The sequence below is a fragment of the Typopeltis vanoorti genome, chromosome 21 (genome assembly GCF_054136105.1).
Source record: "Typopeltis vanoorti isolate ZY-2024b chromosome 21, IOZ_Tvanoo_1.0, whole genome shotgun sequence".
Classification (NCBI taxonomy): domain Eukaryota; kingdom Metazoa; phylum Arthropoda; class Arachnida; order Uropygi; family Thelyphonidae; genus Typopeltis; species Typopeltis vanoorti.
The window spans coordinates 66,666,241-66,680,536 of NC_143569.1; the positions used below are offsets into that span (position 1 = coordinate 66,666,241).

At 33.7% G+C, this 14,296-nt stretch overlaps 1 protein-coding gene across 1 annotated transcript in view; it reads left to right on the top strand.

Annotated features, from left to right (window-relative positions):
- LOC150094940 (neprilysin-11-like) overlaps positions 1 to 14,296 on the top strand; it is a 207,126-nt gene that overhangs the window by 166,729 nt on the left and 26,101 nt on the right. Inside the window, exons 18-19 of the mRNA XM_090410851.1 lie at positions 5,363 to 5,493; positions 10,827 to 10,892. Of these exons, the coding sequence (XP_090266977.1) occupies positions 5,363 to 5,493; positions 10,827 to 10,892 (197 nt within the window). The remainder of the gene's footprint in view (positions 1 to 5,362; positions 5,494 to 10,826; positions 10,893 to 14,296) is intronic.

The following is a 14,296-nucleotide window of genomic DNA, read 5'->3' on the forward strand; positions in this document are numbered from 1 at the left end:
CAGACACACACACACTATCAATAATTGTCCAGACAATTTAGCAATTTACAATTGATAATCTAATATTGGATATGACCACCTTTTGACTTTTATCTCCTCCTGCACCCTTTGAGAGAAGGTTTTCATCAATGTGCAGCAGACATCAGGTGGAATTTTTCTCCATTCCTCCATCATAGCAGCACTAAGTTTTCAGCAACAGATTGAGGGCATGCTGCTCTGAACCTCAATTGCCACTGCAATTCATCCCACATGTGTTTGATGGGGTTGAGATCAGGACTCTGCACAGGCCAGAGCAGTCATTTAACACCAATCTCTTTCTATCATTTTATAACAGCTACAGCTTTGTGGCATGGAGCATTGTCATCTTGATAGCAACAATGGTCTTCCATAAAATCTCCACAGTGTATGCAGCACATGATTATCCAGAATATCAAGGTACTGAGCTGCCTTGAGATGTATAGATTGATGGATCCACAAATCATCTTGTACAATTTATTGTGCTTGTTATGTGAATTTATTTTTATTTCCATTTTTCACAATTTGATACCTTACTCTCTAAAGGGAGGTATCCAGTTGTGAAAAAATTCCAAATATGTTCTTCATCAGGTGAGGAACTGCTTTCTAAATATAAAGAGCAATACAATTATTATTGGAATTATACATTTGTTCAACAATTCTACCTTCATATTAAGGTTATAGAAAATGAATTAACCTCCAAAATAGTGAAATTAAAGCAGATCATCAAAGATGTCATCCCATGTAGGTACTAACAATTTAATGAGCAGCAAAATCGAGAACTAGAAAGGAGTTTATTGAAGATATTGAGGCGGTTAATGAAAATGAGTTAACCTCCATAATAGCAAAATTAAAGCAGATTATCAGAGGGGGAGAGAGAGAGATGACATGGGAATTACAGAAAGTCAAGAGGCGTTTGAATAAAGATAAGGAGGAAAATAAAATTAAGCAGCAAAATAAAAAAAAGCACAGAATCAGGTCTGTAAGCCAAAGTCAGGTAAGTAATGTTGTTTGTAAAAAGAAGGATGTTATTTGGTATGGTGACTTGCTCATAAAACATGCTGTTGATGAGCAGATTATAACATCCAGTTTTCCAGCAACTAAAGTTAAAAATATAGTACATGGAATTCCAAAACAGAAAAGAAAAATAAACGAGATCATAATTGCAGTAGGTACTGATGACTTAACTAGTGATAAGTTCACTATGAAAGAGGACATAAAAGGGTTGTTGGAAGAGGCAAGAGTGAAGATTGAGAAAGTGAAAATAGTAAGTATATTACCTTAATATGATACAAAGGAATTAATAAGGGCTATGATGTCAAACGATTCAATGCATAGGCTGTGTAGAAGGAATGGATGAGAGTTTTTTAATGTTTGCAGTGAGGTTTGAGGGAAGATTAGATTTGTATAAGAGGGACGGCATTCACCTGAATGTGCTTAGTATCACGAGTCTTGAAAAACTAATAACTGGTGTGAGATCTAATACAGAGAGTCAGGGAAACTTAAAATTTTAATGGGAAAAATGGTGAGAATATGAGTGTAAGAGTGACAATGCTATATAATTGTGCTAATGACATGAATGGGCATTTTCATGGAAATGATTACAAGGAGAGAACGATTTTGACTTTGTGTTCATCCAGTTCGGACCCATAAAGCATGTGCAAAGATGTCTACATGTATAAAGCACTAGAGAAGAATAGAGATCTGCAAGTTGTCCAATCGTGTCATGCAGACTGCAGAAAAGAGTATACAAAAGAACATGCAGGTAGCTTGTTCTTTTGTATGAATGCTAGGAGTATCAGAAATAAAGGGATAAGAATTTATTGCCTTGGTCAATATGTTGGTACTTCAGATTGTAGGCATTAGTGAGACTGCTATCAAAATCAGCCATACTAATTGGTATTGAGTGTAAAGGGTGCAATATTTTTAGGAAAGATAGACAGGATAGGAGAGGAGTCATCACATGACTTGAATCCAGTTAGTGGAGAACTATGATTGTATTTCATGTGGCAGTGAATCTGAAGCCATCTGGTGTGAGGTGGAATCTAACAAGATTAATTACATAGTGGAGTGTTACACACCTGGTGGATCAGTGCTAATAGTGAAGAAATGCACCACCAAATAAAAACAAAATTGGCATGAAAAGAGTAGTCATAATAGGAGACTAATTATTCAAATATTGATTGGGTAGCAGAAAGATGAATTTCATAAAAAAAAAAAAAAAATCTTAAGAAATTGATTGTCTAGTCATTTTAAGTGATGAATTATGCATAAAAAATTGTATTTAAACAGCCAGCATTCATAATTGCTGCTCACTAAGCAAAATTGTGTTCATTTTAAAACTAGTTTACAAAAACTTGATCTGCAAAATTCAGACATCATGATCATATCTGTTTGCTAATATACCACTAAGATAGTCTCATGATCTTAAGTCCTCCACCCTCGACATATTTGAATTATTCAAACACTAATTATGTTGCTTATTCTAAATGGAAAAGAAAAATATACAGACAACTCATGAAACAATAGGTTGTTCACCACCACGCACATACATATACACTATCCCCTTTAGCCAATTTCTATGTAGAGAACACTTACAGAATTGAGTCCTCGCACTCAGATGTTCAGTCTTGCTGGACTGTGTTGATGATGTATTTGACCCCATAGTCCCAACATATTAAATACATTTTCAGCACATTTATACAGCCAACATCCAAAAATTTCATCATAGGAAATTAATCAATTGTTTGTCTTTTCTAGGCATATTAGTCACACATCTTTCAAATGATTCATTATCTTTTTTGTATTTGTAGAAAACTAACACACATACTGTAATGTACTTAAACAATCACACCTTCACCCAGCCATGAATATAATATTCTTAAAATACTGACACATCAGACCATTATTATTTGTTCCATTGACACAGTTCTTGTCACAGAACTTGTTTATCTATGCCATTTTTTTTAATTAACATTATTTTAAAATAGATAAACTTTGCCTCTCCCTGTACATACAAGATCACAGCAGTACTATTCCATCTGCTATATTCATATAATAGGTGTTAATAGTATGTGTTAATGTCCTAAACAAATACAATTTTCATAACACTTTTAAACCGCTCATCAAACTAGCAACTGTTATCAGTTCTTCTGAGGACAGTATCCACCCATTGACATATCAGAATATATAAGGTACATTGTGCCTGCATCTTGCCCTATTATGAACAGATCAGAAAAACAGTTAACATCTGCCTTGAGAACCATAAATACATGTTATTATTATTATGGCAAGTCATGACTAGCAAAACATGCAAACACCTTTATATGATTAGATAGAAAAAAAAAGCAATGTTGTTTCATATAAGTTGTTGCAAGTGAAAGACACTATAGCATTTTATTTTTGGAGTTGCAATCTGCAATGAAGCATTCATTAAATCTCAACATTAACGTACCAAACATTTGGGAGATGATAATTTTAAAAGAGCTGTAGCTAAACAGCTATAGGCTACTTTAAACCAGTCCTAGAGGGTAACATGATGGGACATTAGTGCTTTTGTTCGTTACATTGGGAATCATTTCTACAAGTACTTAATTGTGGTGACAGTTCCCCCTCCACAAACACGAGTGTTGATTTGAAATAGCAGCAGCATAATAATTGTCATATTTATTGTTGTTTTTATTTGATGTTGAGTTAGTACTGTTAAAAATTAATATGAGCACAAGAACTGCATTACATTAGCGATATGATTGGAAATTGTTGCGATGCTAGTTCACAACAGTGAATGTTGAGCTTGACACTGACAAGCACCAGGTAATAAGGTCTCTCATATTTTCAGTATATGATCAACAAGCTAGTGCACATTTTAAAGAATATTGGAATTTTAAAGCGGCTTTCATGAATGTAAAGAAAAGTTTCTTTCATCTTGGATTCTTAATTTCTGCATGCACCAATAAAGTATCTATCAAATGTATTGTACATCTAGCATGTACTGTCTTGGATAGCCAGGCAGATTTGAACACATTAAAAATATTTGGAAAAGAAGTTACAAAAATTAGGATTAACATTCCATACTACAAAGGATAGACACGATATTACTTCAGATGAAAATGCCTTACATTGCATAAAAGTTACATAAGAAGATTTAGAGATCATGCAATTTAACATAGATGAAATGAGCTATGCATGTAAGATGAGCATTAAGTATTGTTTAGACATAAAGTATAAAATCATTCTTTTAACAGATTTATACAAATGCTGTTTTATTTTGTTTTATATGTGTAATTTCTTCTGTTCATAGTTTTGGCCAATGTCCTTGTAATCCAGATCCTGAAGAGCTGTTCATAGTAGTAATAGTGAAAAATTGATCTGATAAAAAGTATATATTTTGATGTGAAAATTGCTGTGCAGGCATTATTTGTTCACGAACAACAATCACCAAAGTTTTAAAATGAAAATATCTGATTTTTAAACAATTTTGTGTTCTACTAGTTTCTTTTTTGTAAATATTCTATCTTCTGTTTTTTACTAGTTTAAAATACTGCTGAACATGCTCAAATAAGTAAGTTTAAAAAAGTCACTTATCTTAGGTTTTTTTTTTTTTTTTGTGGAAAAAACTCACTCATAACAGCATGTGCATAAAAATGCATGTTGTTATGAGTCTAGTAACTCAAAAAATATGTTTGTAAAGATCTTTAAAGAATTTAGTAGATATAGTAATTTTAAAAAGAAGAATTGATTTTTCTGGAAATCTTGATGTGGTAGTAAAATCTTGGAATGATTTCTTTATCATAGTTGGAAATGCATAAGAAATACCAAAGATCAGATGCAGCTAAAGAGAAAATGTTTGAATAACATTGGAAAAGTTTATTTAATTACCTTTGTTTTCTTTGTTTTGGTCATTATGTTAATTTTGATCATTTCAGAATAGGTTTGGGCTTGCTGCTAAACTTTCAGCCATTAGCATTATGTACAGTTTTGCACTATGATAGATATAATGCAGTTAGCTAGTATTCCATAACATAAGCAAAACTCTGAAACCAGAAATTGCTTTCAGATTATTTTTGAAATAAAGTTTGACACTCTGGTTTGCCTTACATTTTTAAAAGTGCAAAATAGTCGAAATCAGCATGCTCATTTAGAACATATATAGATATTGAAATTCTCAGTTTCCCCTGAAAGTCATCTTAAATGGTAGTGGCTTAATTGCTTGTTTTAATGCAAGCAGTCTTTTTGGGATATTACAGTATTTTTATTATTGTTGTTGTTGTTCTCAGATGACAGTTAAATCATTCTTATGTTGATTATACTTAATACATGTAAGTAATCATATTTAATTTTCCTAAAGGACACAGGCGAGACAAGAATGGCAATCTTCACTCTTGGTGGAGAAATGGTTCCCAGATAACATATACCAAGCGAACAGAATGCTTTGTTGATCAGTACGAGAAATATGAAGTTCCTGAAATCCAGAAAAAGGTATTATAATGTACAAATATTTGCAAACCTTAATATAAAAATCCTTATCAACCAGAGACTATTGACTGACTGGCGAAAAACCCTATACCTCTGTGTGAGACCAGCTATAACTCACTTTTAGTCGAAAGAGACCAGATAAAGGTTCCTGACATCATGGACAGGAATTGAATCCTAGTCTTTCCAACCAAAGCACTTCGTCTATACTAACTGAGCTACGAGGTAATGTGAATACATTCTTGAAATCTTGTTTATATAAAGGAACTGTCAAAGGCATATTAAGAATTTTGTTACTCTTCTTCAACACCCATTGAGGGTGAAAGTATGCCTCGGGTAGCACAGATCTTCTTCTTTTTTTTTTCTTTTTTTTTTTTTTTATGTACTGGAAATGTTGTGGACTATCTCATAATGTTTTAATCATGCATATCTTTTTTACTGGATGATAGTGTGAAGCTGCATATAAAAGATCATGTAAATACTGAAAAGATTGATCTTTATTTCTTTGTTTACTATATCAAGGAACAGTAATTTTTTGTGACCTTCCAGTTCAAAAGTGAAATTTATGTTTTGGAGCAAGCTTTTCAGATAATCTTTAAATTGAGTTAAATCATCTATTATTCCCAAAGTAACAACAAAAATGTCACAACATAATACAACCAAGCTTTCGGTTTTTTTTGTGATAATTTTCAATAGCATTATTTTCAAAATTCTCCATAAAGAGATTTGCTAGGACTAGTGATGGGAGGAATCCATGGCAAGTTCTGTTTGTTCTAAATATTTGTCCTGAAATATGAAGAAAGTGCTTTCCATGCAGTGTGTTTGAATATTCTGACTGTGTCCAGTGGAAAAAAAAAATTTTGAAGAAGATCCACTGCCATCCCTAGGAACATTAAACAAACTGACATCTAAACTGGATGTCTGTGGGTTCTATATTTAAATCCTTTACCCTTTCAATAAAATGTAAGCTATTCTTCCCATATTATTCTGTCTTTCCTATGCATGGAGCTACTGGGATTGACAAGTACTTTGCCAAATTTGAGGTCAGGGAATCTCTCCTATCTGCATGGGACATAGCAGAATATCCTGTTTGTGGATTTTGGTGCTCCATCAATGTTTGGGACTAAAGTATGTTTCAATATTAGATATTTTTTAAAATTCTTCTGGTCAGTTAAGTAACTTTTTTTTGATTAAGTCACTAGTTTTATTATGCCTATGCCATGTGGAATCCCAGTCTAAGGCTGCATAGGTTGTTGGAATCTTTTAGTAGGGTGTTAATTTTTCTTATGTATTCATCTGTGTTCATCGCCACTGTTGCATATCCTTTGTCCACTTAAACTATCACAATGCTTTTATTTTGTTGTAATTCTTTAAAAGCTGTTAATTCCAATTTCAGGATATTTTCTAGGTGATAATTTAGTTGAAGTTTGAATATAGATGAGGTCTGCAGAATCTGTTGGGAGATGGTGTATTTATTCCCTTCTCAGTGTTGTACTATACTACAATGTCCACATATTTGGGATGGTCTCTGGAGATAAAATTAAAACTTCTCACTAAATGGTTCTTTTGGTTTAAGATATACACACATACACAATGTGTATATGTACACACACACACACACACACACACACACACACACACACACACACACACACACACACACGGGGGTATATATATATATATTAGGGTTACCAAGTAATTTTATAAGCTTGGCTAATTAACTCCTAATCCCAAGTATGCAAACAATTAAGTTTGTGCCTGAAACATAGTTCAAGTCTAAAGATGGTACAACACCAGGGCAACTCATTGTAAAGATGGGTAAAGCTCTAATATATAATTTGATATATATATGTATATATATATATATGTATATATATATATGTAATTAAAAAATTAATTACACACACACACACACACACACATATATATATATAAGTGTGTGTGTGTGTGTGTACACACACATATGACATGAGGGGTACACATGAGGGGAGGCATATACCGTATTTTTCCATGTATAAGACAATACTTTTTTCTAAAATTTTTAAACCAAAAATTGGGGGTCATCTTATACACGAGGGGTAATCGGTTGAGAGACCCGCAGTTGCAGTGACGAAACTGCCGGTACCTTGTCTCCGCGAATCAACAAAGACTAGTAAACTAATTTATTTTACTAGCCTTTGTTAACTCTGTTGATTGACATCATTAACGGCTGATTTTGAATAAACCAATCAGAACTGTGAAAGCATTCATACATCTATAACTCATTGGTGGGGTAAGTTAATGCATTAACAATGTTTTGAGCACTAGCCCATAAAAATGTCCGAAAATAAAAAAACAATTGCCATATTCTTCAAAATTCAAGTTAAACGTCATCAATTATGCAAATGAACATGGAAATAAAGCTTCAGAGAGACCGTTTGGACCTTCTCCCACTGAGTGTATGATTAGACAGTGGAGATGTTTAAAATATTGATTTCTTAATTTTGGGTTCAAAAAAGTTGGGTTTGTCTTATACATGGAAAAATATGGTATATATATATATATATATATATATATGTATACATATGCATATATTTTTTTTTTTTTTTTGGATGTGTGTGTATATATATGTGTGTGTATGTATATATATATATATATATATGTATATATGTATATATGTATTGTTTTATGAAAAAAATTGAATGACTAGAACCGAGATTTAATTAAAAAGGTTTTAATATAAACACACTACTAGTTTCGGCCTGTGACAGCCTTCTTCAGGTGACATTATAAAAGAAAAAATGATTTTGTTTGTAAATATTATCTTGAAATTGAAGTAACCGGACCTGATGCAATGTGTAAGCAAGGCTAACATTTTTTTGGATAACTTGTCCTTGAGTAATGTTAGGACTTCATCTGTTGGGACATTAGTGAACAAAGAAGTTATGTCCAAGCTAGCCATGATGTCATTTTCATCAACTGTAATATCCTTGATGTATGTAACAAATTCTGTAGTGTTCTTGATAAAGGAAGGTGATTTCCCTTTTTACTTCAAATTTCAAGATAATATTTACAAACAAAATCATGGACTGGCTATGGGTAATCCTTTATCTCCTGTTCTTGCAAATATTTACTTAGAAGATTTTGAAACCAAGGCTATCTCTTCCTTTATTTTAACACCTAAAGTTTGGAAACGTTATGTGGATGATGTCTTCATTGTTTGGAGCCATGGACATGAATCCCTTATGGTTTTCCTCGAACATCTCAATAGCCGACATCAAAATATTAAGTTTACTGCTGAGCTTGAAACGGATAATTCCTTGCCTTTTCTTGATGTCAAACTGACTCGCTCTTCTGCTGGTAAACTAAAAATATTGATATATAGAAAACCCACACATACCAACAGATATCTGCACAGTCAATCCCATCATTTCCCTCCTCATAAGCTTGGAATAATTTCCACCTTGGGACATAGAGCCCGTTCTCTTCTTGATGATCCAAATGAACTGCTTACAGAAATAAACCATCTGAAAACTTCTTTCGAAGTTAATGGATATTCCAAGAAAATCATTAACAAATTCCTTCTTAATCCTCCCAGACATCACTCAGAAGAAACAAATAGATTCAAAAGCAATATATCTATTCCTTACATAAGTACTGTTTCACATAAATTAGCAAAAGTTCTAAAAAAATACAATATCAGAACCTTGTTCACTCCACTTCCAAAGATCCGTTCCTTAATTAGCCACCCAAAACCTTGTCATCATCAACTCAAATACCCTGGCGTATATATAAAATATTATGTGACTGCGATATTCCTTATTTCGGGCAGACAGACAAATCTGTCGAAATGCTTATGGAAGAACACATGAGAGACATTACTTACAAGAGACAGCGAGCAAGTGCATTATCAAGTCATATCCTCTTCTCGACTAATCCTAATGATGATAACCAAAGTCACAAAGTCTGCTGGGAAAAATCTACAAACATCTTCCGTTGCAGTAACGAAATAGAGAGAAAAATTGTGGAATCGAGAGAAATCATCTTCAATCCTGTTCATCTAAATAACAACTTAAGCTACAACCTCCCAAATAGTCATTCAGCTGTAATCATGTACTGGCTTTCACGTGATGCAGCAAGCACGCACTCTCCCAACAATGCAACAAATGAAAGAACAGCTTCAAATACAACTACAACGTTTTAATGCTAATTATGTATAAAGACTGTCTATGATGTTCATAGTCTTTTAACCCTCAATGTTTAGTGTTTTTTCTTTTATAATGTCACCTGAAGAAGGCTGTCACAGGCCGAAACTAGTAGTGTGTTTATATTAAAACCTTTTTAATTAAATCTCGGTTCTAGTCATTCAATTTTTTTCATAAAACTATGTATGTTAACCGAGTCAATGATCATTCTGTCATCATATATATGTATATATATATATATATATCCAAATATACCAGAGAGAAAGAGAGGGTGAAAATAATGAAATTTTTAATAGTGGGCTCTGTAAAAAATACAAATACTCTAGTATTTGTTTTGAGCTTTTTTGTGGCATTGCACAAAATGTAAGCATGTAATTTTAGATAATTGCAACATATAAAGGGCAGTATAAAAGTGATGGGTTTTTTTTTTCCTCAAAAATATAATTTATTTTACAAAGGCTTTCACAGACATCTTGTCGCTTTTGAACAAAGTTTCCATCGTTATCTATACACTTTTTCCATTGCTGAGTGAGATGCTGTATGTTGATCCTGAGTCTTTCTTTATCCATGAGTCCATGACCAAGAGTTTTTATCATGCTAGAGCTCTTTATCGATGTGTGTTTCATGGAGATATGAAAACATCTCCATGTCTCCATATCCCCAGTTACCATTCTGAATTGTCAAAAAAAAAAAAAAAAAAAAAAAGCAACTGTAGACTTGTCCTGCAGAAACATAAATGAGGTTCTCTTTCTAGCATAAAAGTGCCAGAGCTCACATCAATCTGTACACTAGGGATACTACAGTTGCAACATTATGTCAGATTGAACTTTCTCATCCCATCATTAGCCTAGGTCTAGCATGTGCCTGACTATCTTTGGCATTTTGTTCATTCATGAAGAGCTTTAACTTAAGAGTAAAGACTTATGAGGTTAGCATACAGCATCTTACTCAGTGATGGCAAAAATGTATAGGCAATGATAGAAATTTTGTTGAAAAATGACAAGATGCTTGTGAAAGATGGGAGATTAATTTACGTAAAAGCCATAGTTAAATAAATCATCATATTTTCTGATAACATTGTAGGAGGCATTATTTTTATACTACCTCTTGCACATGTTCAGTTTTTTTTTTCATCATATCTTGTCTGTTATATAGATGAATGGAAAGAAGACATTGGGTGAAAACATAGCAGACTGTGGAGGATTAAGGCAAGCATATTTTGTAAGTAAATACTGTTATTTCTTTATATAGAATTTAACAAATTTACTTTAAATTTGGTAGCCACTCATGAAAACACTTAGGAGACTATTACTATGCTTGAGGGAATGTAAACTTATTTACTCTGTGCTTTGTATATACAGTAGCCCCCCCCCGTATCCATGGGGTTTGGTTCTATCGTCTTCCGCAGATACCTGAAACCGTGGATAGTAGCGAACCACTAGTGAGATCCAGATTTTTGCACGTATATATAGCAAAATTGAAGCAGGAAATTATTAGTAAATTGACTTAGTCTCACTCGCTAGGACTGTAGGGTGCTTTAGTGAATATGTTATGTAGTTAATATATAATATATACACTAAATTGTATGACAAAATAAATAATAAAAACAAAGAGTTTTTTTTATTAAATGAGGTAATTTCTACTAGACTACCACTTCACCCGTACTAGCTAAGGATGCTATCTACCGCATTTGGAATGTGTGCCCAAATGCGGTAGATAGCATCGATAATAATTCCTCGATAATAATATTACATATTTATTTAAAATTATCATGAGACCATTTTATCGTCTTTAGAATCTATGAGGAGCAATGGAATGTGTGCCCAAATGTGATAGAAAGCACCCCTGAGTAGTACGGGTGAAGTAGCAAACCAAAAAAATTGCCTCATTCAATGAAACTTCATCTTTAGACAAATAAAATTTAACCCACATAATAATTATGTGGAATGAAATGAGAAAATATGCTAATGAGAATGTAATTGTTAATAAAATCTTAACATTAACATTTTTATTCTTATTAGGAGGAATCAACTGAGATCAGAACACCTTGTGTTCAGCTACATATTTATTCATCTTCCGAATCTTTGGTAGTCGGCTGCTTACTTGCCTACTGAGCAAATGATGTGGATGGCTGAGGATCATCGATAGTAGAAGTTTTGTCGACTTTTTTAAAAAACATTGTTTTTGGAAGCTGCCGTTTTTGTCTCTTCAATTTAGCAAACAGGTTCTGCAAATGTTCCAAAGCTTCTGTTATTGTGCGAGTAATTTTTATGCTGTGCCCCAATATTGAATCATAATCCATTATCTGTTCCTTTAATGTTTGAGCCATTCAAAATATCATGGCAAATTTTTCGAGTGTCCATGCTGGTGGTTCTTGTTCACTTTCATCCTCATCGTCGTCATCTTCTGTAGAAGATTTGGCAAGATCTTTCAACTCCTCGTCAGTGAGCACCTCACAATGTCCATCTATGTAATCATTCAATTCTTCTGTCATATCATCAAATCTCCCTCCAACTATTTTCCATGCTGTATTAATTATCGTTATTATCTGTGAGTTAATATCAGGGGTGTCTTGGGAATTATGAACGGCATCACTCCACAAATTCTTCCAGCATGCAGTTACCTTTTCTGGTTTCAATTCGTTCATTGCTCCCTTGATGAATACAATTGCATCTGCAATTGTGAATGATATCCAGCATTCCATTACTCCAACATTAGCAGAATCCTCAACCATTGCACGAATTATATCGAAAACCTGCCAAGCATATGAGACTTTGAAGCATCTAATGACACTGTCATTACCGTCAAGTGATTGAGTGGCTAAAGCAATGAGGTCGTATTAGGTGGGAAGAAAACCACTTGAACATTTTCATCTTCGGTGACTAGTAACTCAGGGTTCCCTGGAGCGTTGTCTATTATCAATAAAACTTTAAATGGTAATCCTTCCCTCTCCAAGTATTTTTTCACCTCCGGAATAAAACATCAACGGAACCATTCCGTAAATAACATGGCTGTGACCCACGCCTTCAGATTTGATTGCCAAAAAACAGGCAGATGACTTTTGTTTTTGTTTTTAAGAGTACATGGATTCTGTGCTCGGTAAACAAGGCCAGGTATAATTATATGACCAGCTACATTGCCACAAAGTACCAGCATCAATCTGTCCTTAAATGCTTTAAAGCCTGGTGCTTGCTTCACAGTTTTATGGATGTAGGTCCGTTGGGGCATTTTCTTTCAAACGAGGCTGGTTTCATCACAATTAAAAACTTGCTTAGGATGATAACCTTTCTCTGCAATAATTTTTTAAAATTCTGCTGGGAACAATGCAGCAGCTTTCTCATCAGTTGATGCAGATTCTCCTGTAATTTTTATGTTTTTTAGATTAAACCTAGTTTTGAATCTATGCAACCAGCCTTTGCTGTAAATGACTTTTCTTCCTCTTCTGTTTCTTCTTGCAGCTGCATGCCTTCATATAGGATCAATGCTTTTTGTCATAACATGTTACCGTCAATAAGAATTCTTTTTCTTGTTATGTCTTTCACCCACAAATTCAAAGCTTTCTCTACCTTGAGTAATGCCTTATCATGCACTGTATCCATAACTTTTGCAGATTTGGGCGCAATGGAAAGACTGGCACGAATGTTTTCTTCTTTGTTCTTCAACATTTCACGTATCAAAGATTCGTTTTTATTATAGATCTGGGCAAAGGTTGCAATTGACTTTTTTTCTTCTTCAATCATATTGATTATGTTTGATTTTTCACTAATACTGAGCACTTCATATCTTCTCGGTTTTGAAGCCATTTTTAAATTTTTCACAATTTATTTGCTTGAATTTAATGCAATTTTTAATTGCAATGACAAACAATTGACTGCTTTCTTCAACAATTCGAGTAAAACTAAACATGAACAAACATGCACGTTTAAGTCCACGCAACTAGCAAAACAAGCATGTTTCGACAAGTTTTCAGCCTGCGCATATGCATGTTTCAACCGGCATGGTGCTCGACCATTTCACATGCTTTTTTTCGAACTGCGGATAACGAAACCTCGGATATGGCTGGGGCCTACTGTACATGTATGCTATGTTTTCTGTATTATACTGACTCCTGAGTGTTGCATAAACCCTTCATTTTCACAAACCTCAATACACCATTGGTAATTTACAGACTCCTGATATGAACTCTGTGCTCTACAGAGTATAGAGTTCAAATCAGGAGTCTGTGATTCTTCAATCCATGTTGCCATAGTCATTGCTTTGTGATATGGTTTTATTATATTGATACGAACTGAGCTCAGCTGGTTGTCTCTATAAAGTCATCACGGCATAGGGACACCATATTTGTCTATAATATGATATTTACTGTTAATCTTTCCAGGCATTACTAGGGGTTTTAGTCCAAACCAAGAGAAGCATTTCCACATGACACCACAACTATGTATAACAGATGGACAGAATTATCTAATAAATAACCGACAACCATCATAGCCGAGCACAGCCATCTTGGAATTCATCACATCAAACCCTATTTCATGCAAGTTGAGCCCTAAGCATAAGTGTGTGAATCTTTATTTTTATCTTCTCACTTGGCTTAAGTAAATCATTCCCCATTATACCATATTCAC